The following is a 23,979-nucleotide window of genomic DNA, read 5'->3' as shown; positions in this document are numbered from 1 at the left end:
GAGAGAGTAAAGGTTTCAAATATTCAGATTTATATAGAAACATTTTATTGAAAGTGTAAGATAAAAGCAAGTAAAAAATAATTTCAAACTGTTACAAAGTAGAGAAAATACTTTAGTTTGATATGTGTGTACAAAACTACAGTTTTGTTATAAAAGCTTGTTTACTGGCCATTTCATTTTAAACATAACACAAGTACTTCATTATGATTTGTTCAGAAGGCATGCGCAACAAACACCTCATAGAAAAACAACTTTACCCAAAGCCAATCAATTTGCTATTCAACTGAAATCATAATTTTATCCATTCTAAATGTAAATACCTCAGATTAGACGTAATTCGAAACTTATACTTAAATTGTGAAATCGTTGGAGTGCGATCTGAACAGATGCACCGTGGTTTGGCAGCTGCTTCATGAACACACTAAATAACAGATATTTATGATGAACACTCGCTCTCAAATGCACAAACAGCAAACTTATGGCTTCACTTCATGAGTACAACAAACATGGCAACCACACACTTACATACATACGTATCCGGACGTAAATATCAGTGCATTCAACGTGTAGCTCACCTCCACCACGTCACGAAAAGAACCATAATGCCACATTTCTTTACAATAAAAATACATTGTACATAAAAATACATTTATTTTGTCAAGATTCCAACAGTTTTTTTCAGAAGTGCGTTGCTGAATAATCTCCTGAACATTGGTCGCAACTTGCATTTGTTCATTTGCATCAAGTTCCTTCACCGCGTCTACGTTCGGACGGCATTGGCTTTATGAAATGACCTGCTGTGCCAATAGTCAGGGTTATCGAAAGCTTTATGTTCCATCCCTGCGTGGACTTTTAAATACTCTTCCGGCCCCGGGCTCCGGGGTTCATCCGTCAGCCCAACACTCTCCTCATCTTCTCCATCCAGATTCTGATATTCGGCTGCAGATGCTCCACCCGCCGCCAATGAGTCCATATCCTCATATTCATACACTTCTCCTTCCCCTTCCATTAAGCCCTGAACCCTGAGCGAATTCCTCAGCCGAGGCTGGCGGTTATTGTACTGATAGTCTTCTTCCACGTATTCATCTTCATCGTCTTGTGGCGATCTTCTGAGAGGAGGATGGGAAACCGGTCTTGGGAGGTGCAGTTTGAGTACCATGTTGGTTGGTGGTCCTGCACCGCAACGAATGTCCATGTACTCGTACTGAACCTCCTGGAGATCCAGATCCAGGTCTGTGTACTCCGCTTCACTGGACAGGAAATCCCCGTCGCTGTGACTCCTTTGGTCGGTCGAGGACTGGGAGAGACCGCCGCTGCTTTCTGAGCCCTCGATCGAAGATCTCTTGCTGGGTCTGCTGCACGCGAGGGATTTGTGATTGCTGTAGAAGCCTGCAGGGTTGAAGGAGGCGCTGCGGTTGCGTGGCGGACGCTGATTGCAATCTTTAAGCTGCCCTGGTATATGCCCGAGAGAGAGGGTCTGATTGTTCATATACTCGTATTCTTCACCTGCAGCGCTGTGAGCCTCCAAAAAGTCGCCGGAGTGGCCTCTTGAGAGTCTCCTCTGAGAGCGCTTTGGACGCGATGATGGGAATAGAAGAGTTTCTAAAGAAAATCAGAACAAAAGAGATGTGTTCACATAAGTCTGCATACTCTGGTAAAAAGAAAATACGTGAATAAAAATTGGCATTTTAATGCTTAAATAATATCTCTTTCAAAGGCTGTAATAATTAAAAAATATAAGATATGTTAAACGTTTTGAATGCTAGGGTATTGCCCCTTCCCAAAAAAATTAAGCAGCAAAAAATATGATGAAATATTATTACAATTTAGAACAATTTATTACAATTTATATACTGCTGTTATTATATTTTTAATCAAATCAATGTGAGACGTCTCTCAAAAATCTTTAAAAAAGATTTGCACGCTAGTGTACGTTATAACTCTGAGTTTATATCTCAGAATATGATTTTGTTAGTGCTGTAAAATGTTTAATCGCCATTAATCGCATCCAAAATAAGCTTTTGTTTACATAATATATGTGTATATTCTGTCTATTTATTATGTATATATAAAAACACACACATACAGTATATGTTTTTAAAATATTTCCATGTATATATTTACAAGAATATAATTTGTATTATATATAAATATATTTAATGTATAAACAACATATATTTCTTTAGTGTATATATATATATATATATATATATATATATATATATATATATATATATATATATACAGAATACAGAATACAAACAAAAAGGTTTAATGCAATTTATCGTGATTAGTCATTTGATAGCACTAGATTTTATATTGAAATGATCATGATCTCATTAATATTGTTTGTATTTTCTACAATAAAGGCAAATCAAATTGACTTTAACTGTTGCATTAAAGTTACACACACATACATTCGCTGCCCTAATTTGCTTATTCTCACCCTTCTCTGGGCTTTCACCGAATCCAGGCAGCACATATCCATTTTGGTCCTCTTCTCCCTGAGTCCCTGTGGAGGTTGTTTCTGGAGGTCCTGACAGACTGTCCCGCTGTGACATGTAAGCGCTGTCCTCACGGTGTGTGACCCTCCTCATGCTGCCGACCATCGAGAAGTCCTCATTCATTTCCAGCTCCACCGCAGTTCCTCGTCCCTCCGAGCTCTCAGAAACAGTGCATCCGGAGTCAAGGCGGGACCGAGAGGCCCATCCCGTCTAAAACAAAATGAGGTGGACAATCGATTGATTGTAAGCTGTATATTAAGCCCTGTGCTCTTAGACATGTCCATAAATGAATGGTCATTGCTACAAATATACCCCAGCGACTGGTTTTGTGTTCCAGGGTCATGTGATGATTGAAACCTCACCTGTGCTGAGCTCTCCAGACCAGGTGTCATTGGGAGATATCCAGCAACATTGGATGGAGTCAGACTTGACTGGTGCAACAAAAAAAAAGATATTGCTTATTAATTCATTGTTTATAGAGCCTCCACAAATCATCTTAAAGTATGCACTAATGTTCAAAGGTTTGGGATCAGTATGTTGTTGTTGTTTTTTAAGAAATATAATCTTATTCTACTAGAATGCATTACATTTACAAAATTGAAGGTTGCTAAATATTTCATGTGACTCTGAAGAATGGAGTAATGATGCAGGAAATTCACTTTTGCGTCACAAGAATAAAACACTTTTTAAAATATATCCAATTAGACAACTTTCAATGTTAATTCAATGTAATACAATTACAATTATAATTCAATTGCACGAATTATGTACTTTAGTCTATTTTCAAACCTTCATGTATTAATTCTGACCAATATCATAAAACACACCCGATAAGAATCTATACGCAATCGAGAGAAACTCCTAGATGGCGTTATGTATCGTGGCACGTCTGTGGTATCTTCTAAGACTTCATCTTCCTGGTCCTCCAGGGCCCCCCCTAAAATGTCCATCTCAGTCCCTCTCTGATGGGACTCCTCTGAGGCCGGGTCAGGAGCTCTGTACTCCTCCTAGTGGTGGAGCACCAGTCAGCATCAGTCAAACCAGATCCACATACAATGAAGAAAACGATGAAGTACTTAGTTCGACTTACTTTGATGACCAGATATCGGGAGGGGTCTCTGGCCATTCGGGTGAACTCATTGGCTAGCTCCTTGAAAGTCGGCCGAACATTTTCATCAATCATCCAACCTGTTAAAATGAGCAAATAATTATTTATTTTGTCAAAATACATAAAAAAAAACTAAAATTAATAATATGTTAAAAGTGAAAAACAATAATAAATGCTACAAGAGAATATATGCTCAACAAGATATGCATTTCTGTATATAATATGTATGAAAAATGTATGAAATGATATATAAATAATGATAATGGATATAATGTATGAAAAATGTATCATCTTTTCAAGATTTGCTACATATTACATCATGACAGTATAAAGTATTAGTCTTTTTAAAGCATACATATGCATATTTGTTACATTTGACTTATACCAAAAGATAAAGTATAACAATCTAAATATTAATTATTAAATAAGAAATTTTAAGTTATATTTAACTTAACCTAAACATTTAGAAATGCTGCCGTCACAACTAACTAAAAAAAAATAAGTTGAAGTACTACAATGATTAAGACTAAAATTTCATAGTAAATTTAAGCTATATATACACAAACTAAAAACTAAAATAAAAAAAGCACAAAGCAAAATTACTAAAACGTACTAAAATGTATGGAAAAACGAATAGACATTTATTTTAAATAAATAAATCCTAAAACAACACTGCGCATAAATTAAAAACAATAGAATATCTGATATGGGACTTGTATGTTGTGCAAGCCTGATTTTCATTTACAAATTTTTCATGCTAACATATGCCAGAAACTATGTAGAGTGTCTACGCAGATGATAGATAAGATGGGTTCAAGTCCAGAAACACAAGATCACTGCCGCTTTGCATCATGGGTTATATGAAGACTGAACTCACATTTAACCATGACCATGTAGACATCGATGGTGCAGATCTGAGGTTGAGAGAGGCGTTCCCCTTTCTCTAACAGATCAGGTACTTCTTGCGGTCGCATAGCAGAGTAAGGCTCCGCCCCATATGACATCATTTCCCAGACTGTCACACCTACAGATGGAGTGACCTCTCATTGAATCACCAGATCCAAAGTGCAGTGTTTTACAGTACCATTTTATGGTGTGACACTCACCATAGCTCCATACGTCACTCTGGTGTGTGTATCTGCGGAACAAGATGCTTTCCAGGGCCATCCACTTAATTGGCGTCTAGAAATGACAAACAGTAGGGAAAAAAGTCAGAGGCACAGTGTAGTGATACACTATAGCACTATAGTAGCAGTGCATATACACTATCAATCAAATGTTTGGAATAATTAATGTTTTGAAAAAAAATTCTGTTCAGGGCAAAACAGGGCTTCATTAAAACACAGTAAAATAGCAATATTGTAAATACAATTACAATTAAAAAAAAAAATGTATTCAAATATATTTTTAAATGCCATTTCTATAATGCAAATGATCATTCATTACAGATATATTTTGTAACATTATAAATTTCTTTACTTAATTTTAATCAATTAAATGCATCCTTGCTGAATAAAATTGTTTCCACAAAAATTTTAAACATTTCCAACAATAATACATTTTTCTTGAGCAGCAAATCGGCATATTAGAATTATATATTTTTTTAATAGTAAAGCACAGTCTGCTTTACTGTACCTTAATTTCATTGAAGAAGTATTTCTTGTCATCAGGGTAGAGGAGGTCAGCAATCCCATAATCAGCGATTTGAACCATAAAGTCGCTCTTGAGCAAGATGTTGCGGGCGGCCAGGTTCCTGTGGACCATTCGCTGCTCCTCTAGATAGTACATGCCCTAAGAGGGAGCAAGAGAGGAAAGACTTGTCGTTTAAGTGGGCCCGATATGATCCGAAGACCTTGAAAAGCACTTTGAGTCCCTCTCACCTTTGCAATCTGCACACACCAGTTGAGCAGTCTCTGAGGGTTGAGGCTCTCTCTGCGCTGCTGGATGTACTCCAGTAAAGAGCCCTGAGGGCTGAGCTGAGTGACCAGCTGCAGACTGGGCCCGGGACAGATGCCTAAGAGCCGGACTATATACGGGTGGTCCAGACTCCCCATGGCCAACATATGCTGCAGGACAGGAAGACATCGTTTACAATGCCATTTAATATGTGATTCTAAATTCTACAATTTATGTGATTGTTTTGTTTATTACATTTACATTTTAGTTATTTAGCAGACGCTTTTATTCAAAGCGACTTCAAATAAAATAAAATAAAATAAAATAAAATTAAATTAAATTAAAGGTGTTTATTATTATTACAGAGCAATCCGTACACTTCAATCTAACAGTTTGGGATAAGTTTTTAGTTTTTGAAAAAAGTCATTGCATTTATTTGATACAGTAAAAGTAATATTGTGAAATATTATTACAAATTAAATTATAATTCTTTTAAACATCTTTTCAAATGTAACTTTTTCGTGTGCCATTCATGTGTCTTCAGTGTGACTTCAGTTATCATTCTAATGTTGATTTTCTGCTCAACAAACATTTCTTCTAATTATTAATGCTGAAAAGAGTTGTGCAGCGTAATATTTTTTATAGAATGTGTCATATATTTTTATATTCTTAATTGAATAGAAAGTTCAAATATACATAATTTATTTAAAATATGTATTTTAATGTTATAGTGTTTTAAAATTATATGTGCGTTTATTATCACTTTTGATCTTTGCAGACTAAAAGCATTAATTAAAACAATAGTTCCTCATTTACTGTATGTCTGTGAATAATAAAAAAACTAATTCTATTCATCTTCCACAAGGCAAATTTTCGAATAATTGCTTACTTTAAGTAAAAATAAAAAGGGCATAAAAATGAGTACTCCTGCAAAAATAATAATAAAATAAACTCATTTGTGTGTGTTTGTTTGTGTTTGTGCGCACACGCGCTGGTTTTTGTGATTTACTGGGACAAAAACTTTTCCTTAAAAACATAATAAATTTAGCATTTTTGAAAATATAAAAATGCAGAAAGTTTCCTGTTAAGATAGGGTTAGGTGTAGGGTTGGTGTATGGTGATAGAAAACATTACGCCTATTGAGAGTCCACACAAACCACAAAAACCGATGTGTGTGTGTGTGTGTGTGTCTTACGTCTGTAATTTCCTGAAAGGTCTGTCGTCCTGTACGGTCTTGAATAGTCTTGATAGCCACTGGGATCTTTACAGTGTCTCCCTCTGGTATCCAGACCCCCTGTGAAGAAACAAATAAAACACAGTTGAAGTAAGAGTGTCAAAATAAGAAAGAAAGAAGTACTTCAGTAAGTGATATGAGCTATTATCAAGTTTGGGTGTGAGCTCATGTAATGACATCAGAGCGTCTAAGTACTGTACCTTGTGGACTGTGCCAAACACTCCAGAGCCGAGAGGTTTGATCTTCCGTAGCTCAGACCCCCTCAGAATCCGTGCATGAACCTTCACGCCTTTTTCTCCAGGATCCAATGGTTCAAAACTCTAAAGCACATTTTTAAACCTTAGAAAACTTCACAACAGTTCAGTTTGCGGTTCTTATGAGTACGTGCACACACCTCCCCGCTCTGCAGATATCTCCTCATGGCACGTTTTCTGCGGATGGCCACACTTCTGCGGTACAGAACGCTCAGCACGAACACGGAGAATGCGAGCAGCACCCCGAATATAACGCTCAGCACTATTGCGGTCACAGGCAGCCTAAAACACAAACACACGGTCACGTCACACACACAGACAGGCAGCTGCAGGCCGTACAACACACCAGCAGGAGGAGACACTTACCCAGCATCTGACCTGGACGAATCCACACAGTCATTCTGACCTGGACCCAAACATCTGACACACAAAACATACAGGCACCTTAGCAAAATGATTTCAGCAATATTTGGCATTATAATTGCAATGACATACATTTCTGTTAAGCATTTTTTTTAATGAATACTTGTAATACTTATTTTAAAGAAATGAATACTTTACAGCAATGAAAAATCATGTGACGCTAAAGCCTGGAGTAATGATGCTGAAAATTCAGCTTTGCATCACAGGAATAAATTACATATACATAAACAAAACTATGTAAATATATAGGCTAAATTTAAAATATTTAAATAAAAAACATTTAATTGAAATAAAATATTATTAGACTTAATTTAAACACTTCATTATTATTTATAATTTATATATTTATTATTTCAGTATATTTAGTATTACTTTCAATGATATGACTTTAAATGTTTACTATTTTAAAGCCATGCAAGTCTTAAAACAATTTATTATTTACTTAAATACACACACATATACATATATATATATATATAACATGTAATTTAATGTAAATTATACTGTATTTATTATCAAATCAATGCTGCCTTGCTGAAAATAGAAAAAAATAGTTCTTTTAAATTATAATAATATTATAAAATATTACTGTTACATTACATTTTATTTATTTAATTATTGTTTGATTGTTTTGTTTGTTAAATGAATGTAACCTTGGTGAGCACAAGAAATTTCTTTCAAAAAAAAAAAAAAAAAAAAAATCTTGTTAACGGCAAACCTCTGAATAATAGTGTACACTGGGACAGTGAGGAATAAACTGGTCTGCATTTAATACTTATTACTTTACTATAAATCAGATTTTTCTTTTTATCAGGCAAACTTATTTTTTGAATACTTTATTTGATATAATAAATGCATTGCACTTTATTAGACGTTCTGAGCGTCCTCACCCCAGGGTGCAGTTGGCATGGCATGGTTGGCATTTGTGCTGGCTGTTGGGGAACTTATAAATGATGAGTCCGTTCTCCCCCTGAACCCCTTCTGGACACGAGGGCACGCAGTACGGCCCGTCCTGTAAATGTGCACAGGCTGCACACTCATCAGCACCCTGCAGGAAGAATAAAACAGACAGATTATTTAACAAACCAAACAGTCTGTGCAAACAGTGAATGACATTCTATCAGAGAACAATAGATTACACACCGGTCCTGAGCAGGTGTGTTTGCCGTCCTGCACCGCACACTCCTGGTGACACGGCATACACTCTTGTTTAGGTCCAGCAAACTCACGATGTTCACTGTACAGAGCAACAGAGATCATTCAGGGGTCGGGAAATCTCTTCTTTTAGTTCTCAAAGTACTAAATCATTTGGTATATCATTTCCTCATCTACAGCACTTGCATGTGACTCAATCTTGTTTTAGTCTTTTAGACATAACATGCTACTAATAGTTACCATTTAATTAATTATATTATGTGGCAATTAATTACTACCTGTATAACATTTAAGTCATTATTGGGTTAAATGAGAACAGCTTTCTACAGAAAATACAAAAAAGTAGGAAAAATGGAATAAAGATAATAAATGCATATTGGTGTTTTTAAAGAAATATAACATAATAAAAAATATGATTTTATTTTATGATTCGTGAGTGTCAGTTATTCATTCGACCAGTTCAGTGTGTCTTTATGAATCAGTCACTGAATCGGCTCACTCTCATTTTTTCATGAAGCACAACACACACATTTGATAATAGTAATTATGATATTAATGATAACAATAAACAAAAAATTCACATTCTATTGCACCAAATGTAACTAAATAAATGTCCTACACTGACCCGGACAGGAAGTTGCATTGAGGTACGCATGTTCCTCCTCTGCTGTAGTTCTTGCAAGACACACACTGATTGGGCCCCAGACCCCAGCAGCCCTCAGACGAACACAGGGGATCACACACATGCCCTTCTTGAACTACAAATCAATATAATGATAAATAGCAATAATGAATAACACATTTTTTTATCTTAATATTTTTAGAATGTTTTGCATTAAAGAGACAGCCCACCCAAAATGTCAAATTAGCAAAAGACGATATTTTAAAGCTCAACAAGCACTTATAATTCGCACTGACTTTGATTTTACGTCAAACTGGGAGCTGTTTGCTTACCAGCATTCTACAAAATATCTTCTTTTGTGTACCACTGAAGAAAGAAATTTAGATCAATTTGGAATTACATGATATCACGGAATTTTCATTTTTGGGTGGACTATCCCTTTAAAACCACTTTCCAATGACAAACTAGCCATTCGGACAGCCCACGACTCACCGCACTGTACTTGTGGGTGGTTGTCTTTGATGTCGAGGGGTTTCTGGCGGCGCCGAGGGCTGCTCCCGAACAGACGGGTCCAGTTCACAGTGTGGTGATAACAGAGCTGCTTGTTTCCAGTGATGTAGATTCCTCCGTCACCGATTCGTTTCAGTGAGCGAAGACCCAGGGACTTCAGCGTCGGAATCTTCATCACCAAAAGAGAGTAACCCCTAAAGGAGAAGATGTAGAAAGGTCATTTGAAACATAAAAGACAGATGAAATGACATGCCAACATGAAATTAGCTGACGCATTTTTTGTTCAGGTTGCTGGTTTTATTGCGCAATAGTTATTATTTAAACAGAAGTCTTTTGTAACATTATAAATGTCATAGCTGTCACTTTTGATCAATTTTATGCACTGAAAAAATGACAGAAAAATCTCATTAACTTGTGAACACAATTTCATGTTTACTATCAGACTCTTGAAATCCCAATTTAAAACTTCTTTAATATGTTAGAATTAACCTTCAAATAATAACATCACTTCCATGTACTTTCATCAGGACCCTAGCCATATAATTCAAATAAAGAGCCTCATTTATACTCATCATTACATTGAAATCATTATAAATGAACAGTTTGTGATCGACAGAAATGTTTCCGTGAAAGATTCCCAACCACCAACCCGAAGCTTAGAAACACCACACCACTCAGTGGATCGTAAAGCGCTTACATCTAATGCAAAATATGAGATTTTAATGATTTAATTATGAATATATAGAATAATCAAGCAAAGAAAGAGAAAAAGGAGTCCAAGCTGAAAACTAAACGCACAACCCTACCTCTTACTGCTTATTCCTCTGGAGGGAGAAGAAAGCAGGTACAAAAATGAGTAATGAATGTCACACAACTTCTAGAAATGTCAGATGTTCAAATGCAAATATTATAATGATTCTTCTCTTTTAACTTGTTGCTAGGCTGTTGTACACTGGTTAAAAAAGGCAAAAAAGCCAGACAATATAATATCCCTATGCGACATATGGTCCTATCTCAAGAGAAAGTAAGTTAAGATTTTTTAAACTGTTTAATTGTCATCTATTTAGAAAAGTAATAGCACTCCTCTCCACCACAAGTTGGGTGATTTAAAGTATCAATCACGTCTGTAGCAATGCTAATAACAAGAATGTTTTGTTTACACTGATGCATTTAAGCATTAAGAAATCAAGAAACAAGGTAAATGACTAATATACAGAAGAGAGACAGCTTTTCTCACCTGTACAGAGTTCTTCCCTGTATTGTTGCTAGATTTGAGAAGACAGAAAGATCTTCCAGCTCTCCAGGCCAAGACTGAATACTCAAAATGTCTTTTCAAGCAGACAGAAGATGGAGTTAGATGAGGGACAGAGAGGGCAGAAGTAACGACAAAGATACACACAGAGCCACACACCTGTGATTTCTCTGACCGTGTTGAAGATCTTCAGTTTCTTTGGATCGAGAGCACTAATATTATTGTAACTGTCCCTGTAGAGGAAAGAAAGGTACAGAAAGGTTGCTATATTTAGGGCCCCTTTGGCACTTTTATAAAATAAAGCCCTTTCCTGCTCTTATTATTTTAATTTGTCCAAATGTGGGTAAGAAAAGAGAACTCTGCCATCGTTGTCATTTCAGTCACCAGGGTCTCAAATCCTGATCTCAAATCTCACCCTCTTATTCCCGTTATAAGGAAATGCAGGCTGCCCTGGATCTTAGTGCAGTTTATGAAGCTGTCGATGTTCTGCGAGTCTACGGTCTGTCTGGAAGGTGTACCAGTGCCAACACATGCTGCAAAAAGGAGAAAAAAAAGAAAAAGGTTATGACTGGGAACACACAAAGATGGCCACGAAGGTGTTTGTGTACAGGGGTGGCATGCTGCACATTAAAGGTCAAAAGGTCAAAGACAACTTCATTGTGATTTATTCACATTTTCTAGTAATGGTTAAAAATAAAGGTAACATTTTATTTTGATAGTCCACTTTAGACATTCTACTAACAGTAAGTAAATTTGCAACTACATGTCAACTAGCTTGATTATTCTATATATTCATTAGAGAACATACTGACAATCAGTCCATTTATTCTTAGTTACAAAGTTACATAGAGTTAGTAGAACGTCTAAAGTGGACTATAAAGTGTTTTTCCCCCTAAAAATGCAAAACATGTTGTGTTTTGGAGTTAGTCAGTAGTAATTTGGGTTAGCTTTAACATAAGTCAAAAGATTAAAATAACTTTTTCATGTTTTTACGTAAAGTGAAAAACTACTTTTACAGTTGAGAAAACTAATGTACTGTAAAAACAGTAATATTGCGAACATTTATTAAAAATTCAAAAAACACATTTTCTTTTTTCACATTTCGGCACATTATCCCTGTGCTGCATTACTATTATACTCACGGTCCTTCAGAAATCATTCTAAAACGCTGTTTTGCTGTTCAGTTATTGTGCATTATTACTGGTGCTTCATCATTAATAATGGTTATTATTATCACCAATGTTGAAAACAGTTTTTTCTTCTGCATAATATCTTTGTAAGAACTCATACGGTTAGCGTGAAAATGTTCATTGCAGAATAACATTTAACATGCAGAGTAACGTACTAAAATGAGTTAACAATTTAAGTTGTAAAAATATTTTTTGTATTTATTAAATAAATGCCGCCACCATGAGCAAAGATGTCTTTGAAAAACATAAAAAAAATTTTTATTTATGCCTAACTTTTGACCGGCGGTGTAAAAACAGCATAATGGTATGCACCCATTTATATAACTGGGTGAACAAAGTGTGCACGTTACCTTTCGGACAGAGACCCCCACACGGCTCACATCTTTTTACCCCTTTTTTATCCACTTCCATCTTGTCTGCTGGACAGCTGCTTACACACGAACTGCCATCTACAACAAAGTTAGCTAAAGAGAACAGAGCAAATAAGTATATACTGCATGCACGCTTTCAACCTATTACCATAAATCCCATTTTTAGAGTGGCCTTATAACCCATAATGCTACGTTGCAGGTAAATGCACTCTGTGTAACACTTACTAGGACAATACGAGACACACATCGTGCCGTACTGGTATTTTGCATTAGGATTCGGCTCCAATTTGAACGTCACTTTATTATAGATGAGAGCCTGTGGACACTGCGGCACACATGACCCCGAGTTGTTAAAATTCCTGCAGGCCTGTGAACACACAGACACCCGAGTTTCAGTCACAAATCTGGTGTGTTAGTGCAAGACATGCTGAAGAACTGGTGTGAGTTTGAACATACAAAGCAGTTGGTGTCGAGCGGCCCAGTGCAGCCCCCGGCACACTCGATGTGACAGCACTCGCTGGGGCTGCGTCCGAAACAGCGGCTGTTGCACTGCGGTGCGCAAACCGTCTTAGTCACTGAGAACGGGAGAGAAACATAGTGAGCAGCGTGTGTGTGTGTGTGTGTGTGACATACAGAAAGACGAACAATGTGCGTGTGCGCGTTTCCAAGGACTTACAGATTTGACAAGAGTCATTTCCTGGACCCCAACAGCGACCCCCGCAAGACTCATGACAGGGAACTAAACAGAAAATGTACTATAATTTATAAATCGCCGTGAGACCATCAAGTAAAGATCTATTTGTCTTTATGTAAGTTTTTGATTCTGCTAAAGCATATAAATTCCATAATATATTTGCAGCTATTTATAAAAAGGTCCTAAGCTAACATACTTGTTTATCTGAAAAACAATGCTACAGTCAGTTATTCTAATGTGTTCTGGGCCAGAACGTGAGTCTCCGCCCACTGCCAGTTTACCCAATTGTATTTCGCCCCCCGGGTTCCCAGTTGGCGAAAAACACTGCATATTAAATTTCATTCATCGTCATGTGTGCTCTTTTCTGTTGGTGTGTTTTCTGGCAACCTGCGAATGCGGCAAGTCTGCGAAGGAGGCTTCAATATTTTCAATTTGGACTGCAATACCTAGTTAAACCTTTAGGTGTCAATTCTACATACAGCTGTTTGAAATGACAAAACCTGAACCTCTGACATTTATTTATTAAAATGTACTATGGACTGGAGTAATAATGCTGAAAAATCAATTTTACACAATCAAATGAATAAACTGCATTTCATATAAAAATATACAATACACTTATTTTAAATTGGAATAATAACAGAAACATCAAAAAAATAATAGAAAAATCCAATCCAAAAAATACCAATCGCAAACCTTTGAAGAGTATATGAGCATATATAATACTACATATTGCAATGTTTTATATCTCCTTACGTTCTGGTCCGTTGTCTTCAATAATGATTTCTGCTCCACTGTCTTTCAAAATGTCTAGCCAGTTAATCTGCGGCGCATAGCTCAAGAATTTATTCTGGATGATCTGCACTCCACCCTCCAGGATCTCTGCAGGTCACGATAAATATGAGAAATATGGAAATATCAAGATCAGATCAAAGACATAAAGGTAACTCAAAATTTGAAACCTGCCCTCTAAATTCTCAGAAAAAAAAAAAAAAAAAAAAAAAAAAAAAAAAAAAAAAAAAAAAAAAAATATATATATATATATATATATATATATGCAGTAAAATACATAAACAGTATATATATATATATATATATATATATATATATATATATATATATATATATATATATATATATATATATAACACACAGCGATTATACAATTATTCTTTTTGTAGAATTTCTCGTTTTTTTTAAGAAGGATATTATAAAGGTATTTCACCATATTAAAGTCAAGGCCACAAAACAATGGCGTTGTTAAAGTTTGAATGAATAATCTAACATACTAATAAAGATACAGTATATACTGAGTTCAGATTTTTAAATAAGTAACATTCGTATTGATTCCACACATTGAGTCACAGTGAAATTAGAAAGAGGTTAAAGGAAGGGCAATGGAAAAAATGACAAAGATGTTCATTGATCACACACTCACAGACACACAATGGAAAGACAACACGGATTGTATTTCACATTAAAAGCGTGGTGTTTGCTGAAGCAGGTTGGGACATGCTCGAGTCTAACTGTAGCCATCTAACGTCAATCTTCTGGAATTCATCATGATGTTGGTTCAATATACTAGAGGATACAAGCTATAAGGCGGTCAAGTATGCGTTGATCCAAGTTGGGGTTTATGAAGAGATAATTCTCATTTGTGGGTGAATTTCTTTAACGAACCGCACACGCATTAAAAAATCTCGTTCTGACCGTTGACTCACTCTTCCACACCACACCCTCCAGAGAGTCTTGCCATAGAAAGTTTGTGGGCGTTTTGACGGTATGTGTTTCTGTGGGTGAGAATGTGTCACCTGTCACGTATGTGTGTGTGAGCGCACCTGTCAAGTGTGTGAGGCCCAGCTCCTTTAGTCCGTACACTCCGTCTTTCTGATAGTTGACGAGGATGGCGAGAGCGAAGCGATCTTCGTACAGAGACGTCCCTCGGATGACTCGCAGCTGCTCCAGCGGTAGACGTCTGAACTGGTTTATGGCGATGAGGATGTAGCCCGTCACCTCACGGATAGACTGTGAAGAGGGCTTGGGTTACTCGTTTATCAAATGAAACATAATCGACATACAGACGCAGACATGAGTACTTGCTTTATTCAGGAGTGGCCTGATCTCTTGTTACTTGGTTCATTTTCCTCACCTGCAGGAATGAGAAATCTCGGTTGTGCTCCATCTGCGTGATCTCCAGGTTTCCTATGACAATCTTGCAGCCCGTGTACATCTCCTTCATGAGCTTGTACTGGACGTCAGAGCTTCCCGTCACACTCAGAGAGTTCTGCGTGCCTGTACACACTGTTAAGAGAGAGAGAAAGAGAGAATTTAGCAAAAAAAAAATTATACAGGGGGCATTATTTACAGTAATGACTGACTGAAAAAAAAAAAAAAAAAAAAAGACAGAAAAGGAAAAATTTCAAGGATGCACCATCTGATTATATCACCTCCCCTGAATATTGCATGCCCATTTATATATTAATGTGGTATTATTTTTATATATTTAATATTTCATTTATGTATTTATGTAGTAAGAAGCTTTGTAATTACTATAATAATGACCAGAAATTGTGCATTATAACAAAAATTATTTGACAGGGATCATTATTTACAATAATGGGCGACAGATTGCACATTATGATCTATTTAATGCAAAAGAAATCTCAAACTGAGCCTCAGCTCATGAAATCCCAGATAGAGCTGTTGTTGTTTTCATTGCATTCTTGTTTATGTAGTGACATCAGCACGGCAAAATGAAAGATAATATAGGACTAAGGGAGTTTGAGGTGAAGCTATTTTGCATTTCAAATTTTGCCCTTGGTTCAAATCAGCCACGGTCATAACAAGCCATTACTGGGGGTGGGATGTTCCCATTAATACTTAGAGGTACTCAGAAATGGCCACAGGAGCCTTTACAGATTAAAACTCAAGTTCTTCTGAGAATATGGTCCATTGATGACCCATTAGGATCAGAATGCAAGTATATGACAGAATATTATTAATATTACACAAATATTACAGAATCACACATTCATAATGTCAGGTATAGAACTGTTTCTGTTCTCATAAATCGAGCAAAGCTTCTCTTCATTTCATGCAAAAGAACTGAAAAAAACACAGAAACTTGATAACACATACTGTAAACTGTTAACGGCAGAGTCCAACAAATGGGTCTAAATGTGTCTTGTGAAATACAAGCAGGTGTTCACTGCAGTCACGGAGGTGTGAGATGTCAGACATTGTGCTTCAGAAAGAATTCTTGTAGGTCGTCCAGACTGTATTCAGAAATATTTTAGCTCTTATCGAACTTTGGTAAACGCAGAGAAACGCTCAACACAGACACAGAGCAAACCCACATCACAGCAGTCTTATTTTATTATTATTGATATAGGTTTACAGGTTTTCTTTCGGAATTAGATTTTATTTCATATTTTTACTTCAATTTTAGTTTTTTTTTTTTTTTAATACATATTATGTTGAGCTAACTGATGAAAAATTAACTAAATTTTGTGCATATCACCTATAAAGCTGTTCAAATTAATTTCTTAGCGATGCATATTACCAGTTAAGTTTTAATATATTCACGGTAGGAAAATGACAAAATATTTTAATTGAACATGATCTTTACTTACTATTCTAATTTTTGGCCTAAAAAGAAAAATCGATATTTTTGACCCATACAATGTATTTTTGGCTATTGCTACAAATATACCCCAGGGGCATAAGACCGGTTTTGTGACACACGCATACGTATTCCGTGTTTATTAGTTACTTATTTTGTTTCGAGTATTTGAATCGCAGAATACTTATATGTTTTTATTTTTCGTTTTTTTATCTTAATGGTAATAACCCTGAATCACAGAACAGTGAGTCACTGGAACTGGTATCTTTTGTTATGGTAGTATACAGAAATGCAGTCTTGCCTTTAACACATACTAGATACGTGTACTGAGAACCTGAACTGATAAGATCTGGAGTTGAACTTTAGGGTGTTATGGCCCACAATGGGACAGGTAAGGCCAGTAACGTCAGAAAAGACTCCAATCCATCAGTTAAGCCAGAAGTATCAAACGTTTGCCTACTTAGATTATTCTTTGGAAGAAAACATGCAATTATTTTAGCTCTATAAGCACACTGTATGCCAACACATTTGTTACGTTTAGGCTATCTGAGAGATATAAAAAGTTGCTGTTTAAAACACGTTATGAAACCGCGACCTCTGAGCACTGTAATCTATAGGTTTAAGTTCACAGAAACAATTAAATGGAAGCAGCTACTCTGCATTCCTCCTGTAATGTTCCTAAAACAAACAACTAGTCACATTTCATAACTCCCCTTGTGAAAACAAAATGCTCCTCATTGTATTGAATGCGCATTTGTAGTGTGTTTCACAAGACTTTATTTTTAAAAACTGCAGAAAATACGAAAAGGTCACTCAAGTGTTAAATTTATTTATAAAGTCTTTTTGTCTTTGACTTTTCTTTTTTTAATCATTTTTGTAAATATTCACAAGATTCACTATATTCACCGCGTTTTTAAGACGCTATATTAAAAGGAAAAAGAACATTTTTTTATACTGTTTGCTAGCCACATTCTTCAAAACATCCTCTTTTATACTCATCAGAAGAAAGTCAGCCACATATTTAGGATGACATTAGAGCGAGTAAATTATTTCAGAATTTTCATTTCTTGAAAAAATAGTTATCCTAATAAAAGAAGCATGCATTTTTTTATTATTATCCTGCAGTGCTAAATGCATGAATGTGTTAATGTGAACGGCTCTCAGAGTGCGCACTCAAGTGTGCAGACAATGATACAATGCTCCCATTCAACCAGAGCGCGAAAACAAGTGTAGGAACCGCCAAAACTCAAACAAATGCTCACAAAATACACACGCTAGGTTCAACTATCAGGTTCACATCACAGGTACAAGAAACAAAAGCCAGGGGAGGTCTGAAGCGGCACACAACAGACACGGCTTAGCTGCCTGGTAAACAGAAACTTGGCCATAGTCACAAAGAGATTATCCAAACCTGACTGATTGGTTCTCACGGGCATAAATAGACATAAATCTACACATTAATGTCTGAATCATTTAATGTCATTAAAGGGTCAGTTAACACACTACACACAGGCATGCGCGCACACAGAAACCATTCCTAGTTTAATGACTTTGTTTTGCACCTAAAAGCCATTAAAAGTTACAGGTTACTCCTGTTCCCCGGGCAAGAGAAGGAATTATTTTAATTCATCAGACACATGTTTGCGTATGTGAGTATTGCGAGCGTGCAAAAAAAAAGCAGAAATCAAAGAAATCAAAATAATGTGCTAGTCAAAGGTTTAGATTTATGAAAAATGCAAACACTACGGTGCTAGCAACACTTTCAATAAGTTGTTAATTTTTTAATGCATTTTTAACAATGCTAAATGCGAGCGATATATATTTTACACCATTTATTAACCTTTTCACTAAAACTCTGTGCCATTCATTTATTATCTTATAACGAAAGTTTCAGTAGCTTCCATATTAAGACTGACGGTTGTTTTTTTTTTTTATTGCATTTTTTTGCATTTAGGCTTAAATGTTCACTGTTCACTCAAATGATCCTTTGACGTAAACCAAGAGTTTGGCAGTGCTCAAAACTGAGCATTTCCATAAATGAATGTACAATGAACGCGGAGGCGACAGCAGAAACAGAGAGTCTATACACGCAGCGCTCGTGAATCTATTCAGCTCTTCAGTATGTGTGTGGGAGCCTTTAACACGCACACTGCGCTACTCGTACTGACGTCTTTAAACTCCACTCAGAGCACTGCACAACAAAGCCAAAAGGTCGAAATCTGCCGTAATCGCCGCTGGACGTTTGACACGTATCTTTTAGTGTGACTAAAGTGCAATAGTCACCTGAAAACTATGCATTCGCATGTTGCATACATTTTTGTCTATGCACCGCATCAACTATTGCGAAATAGCATGATAATGGCAGCCTGTCACCAAAGGAAAACTATTGTCAATGTAGTACGTTCTGTACACCAGAAGAGCTAGAAACATTCCAACATTACTCCTCTATCTAGATATTGCACTGTTCAATATGCCTTTGGCAAACATAAGAATGCTTTGAAGAGAAATTATTAATTGCTATAAGGAATGGTTTACCAAAAAAAATATGTATCAATATGGCTTGATTTTTGGCACACACAAATGTATTTTTATTTTAATCCCACTGCGATTCATTTGCAGGGTATCATATAAGTTTAATATTTTGAGATGATTTTTCATCTATCATGTGTCTGCCGTGTTAATGCATGAATTTGTTGTGATTGGAACAACCTGAAAGACTGGTACTGCGTGATCTTTAGTTGTTTACTGTGTGATGCCCATTCTTTCTCTGTAACAATTTACAAATTGCCACGATGATGTCTATTCAGATTTCAAAGATTAGTGTATTTCAGTCTTTACTAGCCCGCATGTCGTTCTCAATTAACTCTTCCGTGAAACACAAAAGAGCAAAACAAAGCTGCAGTTGTTATTCACTGATAATCATCCCTTGAGCTGTTAAGCACTGAGACCAAAACACTGAGTCACAATTAACAAGAATCATTTCAGGGTGATTCGTAAAGTGCAATCTATGCAAACTATGAATTGAGTCTAACCAATTCAGTGAAAAGATCTGCTTCAGAAGATTGATACATTCATGAATCGGACTTTTAAAAAAAAAAAAACTTTTTAAAGGGCTGGGATGGACATACTCCATCAAGAATTTACTGAATAACAAATTCAATATCAGCCTGTATGCTTTAGTAGACTTGGAATACAGTGAATGTATTATATGGACTAATTTAAGGTGTTTTGCAACTTTTTTTATGCTTGAAACCTAACAGTTAACTTTGAGTAAACTATGCTTTTAATAGACATTTCTAAATTTGCTTTCTGTAATACACGCCGTAAATATACGCAAAATTAGACATATTATCGATTATGGATATTTAACAAGTTATATTTAATTTTTGGATGTTTACATCACATTTAAAGTGCCCCTATCATGCCATTTCCTATACTGCAACATTGTAAATTCGAAAGTGCACAATAAATAAAGTTATCGTAATCGATTCTATAAAGCCTAAACAAGTCATTAGTAATTTGAATCCCATTTCCTTGATGGCTACACATCACAGTGTAACACATTTGCATAATTCCCGCCTATATTTTTACGTTGACCACGCCCACAAACACACATTTTACTGGCGATTGCTTCTCTAATCAGCACGCTATACACAAAACTTTTGCGGTTCAGTAATAACAATAATTCCTTACATTTATATAGCTCTCTTCAAGGCACTCAAAGCACTTTACGTTTGTCAGTGATTGATGTAGCAGCTACAGCACACATCAGAAACCCTCCACCTCCCCCAGCTCCACCTGTATAGATCTGCAATTGGGTCATTTGTATATATGGGGGTTATTTAATATGTGTTATATATGCTCAGAGCAGCATGTCTGTACCGGTAGTAGCAAAGCTTTGCACATGTTCTACTGCAACAGCTTAGCCGATCTATTCCACCAAAACCAAACTCATGACCAAACTCCCAAGGAGCTGTCTTGACAGAAATGAAGAAATAAAATTCATGATTTGTAACGGATTCTATTCTCAGGGGTCACAGACAAATCAGATTGGTTGGGTTATGTGACTGTCCAGTCGTTTCACCTGTTGCCAGATCACCTGGACTACACACCTGCTGTTGTTCATGCCATTGTGCTCCACCCTTCTTAGTCAACACTACTGCAGAGGCCAAAGATCAACCAGTGCATCAAATCACATCTCATTTCGTCTCTGTAAACGAGCCAAAACAGATTGTTTTCCTTGTGTTGTATTTTCTTCACGGACACTTCCTGCATCTGATTAGCAAGTACAAATTATGTGAATGCATGCAACTTACATGAATACTTAATGCAATAAACACTGATGCAACTCAATATTCAAGATTTGAGCGGAATTAACAATAAAAAAAATACATCACACACTTTGACTGACCACTGTTTTGAAAACTAGGATGCTTTTTGAAAAGGCCACAGTTGATCTTCTTTATAGATCAAATAAAAAAAAAACAACTAGACAAAATTCTAGCCAACATTAATGAGATTCGGTAGACGAGAAGTAGGAAAATGCAGTTAGCATCACAAGTTCAAACTCCTCTGTGATTTTTTTCTTTTCAGAAGACAGCCGTTGAGTCAGGGAACAGGTTTAACTAAATCTACTAGTTGAGTCACTTGTTATTTGAACCGAGCACTGATTTAGTACAGGAACAAATCTCTCCTTTTACACTCACAGTCCAAGATAAACAAACATATCTCACTTAGACACAATGGTGCAGAAACAGGTTTTCTGAATGCATTAACTACTGACAGCAACATCACTATTTTGGGATGTATATTGTTTGAGCACACACACACACACACACACATATATATATATATATATATATATATATATATATATATATATATATATATATATATATATATATATATATATATATATATATATATATATATATGGGTTTAGTAACACATTTAGTACAGTTTTGGGGAGCTATATAAGCCAGCTGTGAACAAGTTACACTTTATTATTACTATTACAGTTGCATATAATTTATGCAAACTGTCTCTTTAATAACCCACAAGCATCCAAAGTATTGAATGCAAATGTTTATGCTATTATCTTACGTCTTTCCAGTCGCAGGCAGGTTCATTGTGCATACAGAAACAACTGATTTACCTTCATGTTTACCTTCCTCCGTCTGAGCACGCGCGGGTGAACGGAGCGCGAGACACAGCGCGAGCGTCTGCAGCAGAGCGGCATTCATCTTCATCATCCTCATCCTCGAAATATTCCGTCAGTCCCGAGCAGACGGTTAAACATTCATGACCGAAGACGCGCGGAAGAGATGATGCTCCCTTCACTCCGCTTGACAGCAATTTGACGGACGTTGTTCTCCCCTCGTCTCTTTCTCTTCTTATGTTCCAAATATCGCATTCAGTGTAAAACAAAATAAAAAAATATCAAGTAGTCCATTTCCGTTTGTTGCGAAAAAGTTCGTAAGCTACAAATCCTCCGGTGTCGGTTACCTCACTTCAAAGCAAACGCTTCAACATTAACCGAAATGATAATAACATGAGCAGTTTTGAGGAGAAAACCTCCCGGAATACGGTCGAGGTTTAAGGGATTGTAAATATGAAAAGGCTCGAGCGCGCAGGAATGCCGTCTCGAGGTTAGTTACCTGTTTACGCGTACAGGTGAACGACGCTGAGCGCTGATTGGTTGTGATCGAGGCGACGCCAGCCTCGCGATTCCAAAGCCCGTGCTCTGATTTATTTCAAACATGTAAACAAGTCATAAAGCATTGGTTGCGAACGCCCGTGCAGTGCTCTGAATGTCCTCACAGCCCACACTGAAAACACCGACGGGATTGGGATAGATTTATGTGTAGATTTATGCCTCTCTCTCTCTCTCTCTCTCTCCCCCTGAACAAACACACATATACACGCATCCGGGCTTCGCTGTATCGATAATAATGTCATGTTGGAGTGAGGGTCTCATTGTGTGTAAGTCAAGGCTGGCATTGTGTCCCGGTATCGTCCGCTAGTTTATCAGTGTTTCTTTGATGGCTCTGGACTCACAGCCTCACAAAGATCACTTTGTGCCTCGGCTCAGATGGCTTCAGACCTCTGAGACAAGAAAGTGTTCAGAGTACACATCAATCTCAGACACAATAAACAACCGCCAAAATAATACATTCGAAATAATATTTTATTATTACTCTTTTTTTTTTTCTTTGAACATTTTGATTATTTTTTGTAATGCACACATTACACCCAGACACAATAAATAATTGCCAAAATAATACATTCTCAACGCGATTTTATTATTAGCCTACTTATATTTTTATTTATGCAGCCTAGTTTTTGTTCATTCCGATTTACTGTTATAATGTAGCCTATTGTTGTAACTCCTTAAAATCCTAATGGCTCAAAAGTAACCACTAAACCTTTAAAAACACAAATCAGTCTGAAACAAAAACTACCAACTACCAAATAATACATAAAAAAAAGTACATTTAAGTATCTTTATTTACATGTCAAATGTTATTTAAATGTTTACTTAGCTATGTTTTTTTCTATTTCCATTTTAATGTTTGGATATTTTTTTCATTGTAATTCTTCAACAGTAGACCAAATCACTAAACATCAAGTCTTTACTCTCAAAATCACAAAAGAATAATTTATATATATATTATATATATATATATATATATATATATATATATATATATATATATATATATATATATATATATATATATATATATATATTTTTTTTTTTTTTTTTTTTTTTTTTTTTATAAAATATATTATAATTTTTAATTTTTACTGTTAAGCAGTTAAGCTGTTTTTTTACAGTTTTTATGGTAATGCTTTAAATTCTAAACGTCTCAACAGTAAATACTAAACTATGATAGCACACATCACATCTGTACCTCACAATAATCTAGAATAATTATTAAAAATCTCTTTTCACACTCATTTCTTCTTTATTTTTATCCAAATTCCTTTACAGTTCCTCAGACTTTACACGGGCCAGCAGTATACGCCACCCCATCATCAATTTATGGTTTCAAAGTTTGTTTTTCCGTTCACAGTTTTCATGTCATATGATAAGTTTTCACATTGGCACTTATCGTACAATTAACTTCCCTCTTTCCCTCCA

General features: G+C 36.0%; 1 protein-coding gene across 3 annotated transcripts; it reads right to left on the bottom strand.

Moving 5' to 3' along the window:
- Positions 1-22: 22 nt before the first annotated feature.
- erbb3a (erb-b2 receptor tyrosine kinase 3a) lies at positions 23-22,686 on the bottom strand. 3 transcript variants are annotated; one of them, XM_043241904.1, is made up of 29 exons: positions 22,003-22,686; positions 15,363-15,514; positions 15,052-15,238; positions 13,970-14,095; positions 13,196-13,258; positions 12,976-13,094; positions 12,745-12,886; positions 12,499-12,612; positions 11,374-11,491; positions 11,118-11,191; positions 10,944-11,034; positions 10,513-10,530; positions 9,689-9,900; positions 9,200-9,332; positions 8,563-8,656; positions 8,310-8,467; positions 7,363-7,416; positions 7,137-7,278; positions 6,943-7,062; positions 6,704-6,802; positions 5,493-5,678; positions 5,248-5,403; positions 4,719-4,794; positions 4,490-4,636; positions 3,595-3,692; positions 3,332-3,511; positions 2,867-2,935; positions 2,447-2,714; positions 23-1,602 (listed from the first exon to the last, which is right to left on the bottom strand). In XM_043241904.1, exons 1-29 carry the CDS (start codon positions 22,091-22,093, stop codon positions 761-763), a joined length of 4,329 nt encoding a protein of 1,442 aa, XP_043097839.1. In that variant the 5' UTR covers positions 22,094-22,686; the 3' UTR covers positions 23-760. The 3 variants fall into 3 exon arrangements, with proteins under 3 accessions (XP_043097839.1, XP_043097838.1, XP_043097840.1); XM_043241903.1 differs by having other exon boundaries at positions 21,991-22,685; XM_043241905.1 differs by lacking the exon at positions 10,513-10,530 and having other exon boundaries at positions 21,991-22,685.
- Positions 22,687-23,979: the final 1,293 nt, after the last annotated feature.

This window comes from Puntigrus tetrazona, chromosome 6 (assembly GCF_018831695.1).
Source record: "Puntigrus tetrazona isolate hp1 chromosome 6, ASM1883169v1, whole genome shotgun sequence".
NCBI classification, from domain to species: Eukaryota; Metazoa; Chordata; class Actinopteri; order Cypriniformes; family Cyprinidae; genus Puntigrus; species Puntigrus tetrazona.
The sequence above is the reverse complement of the archived record's forward strand: the minus strand, read 5'-3'. Positions and strand labels throughout refer to the sequence as shown.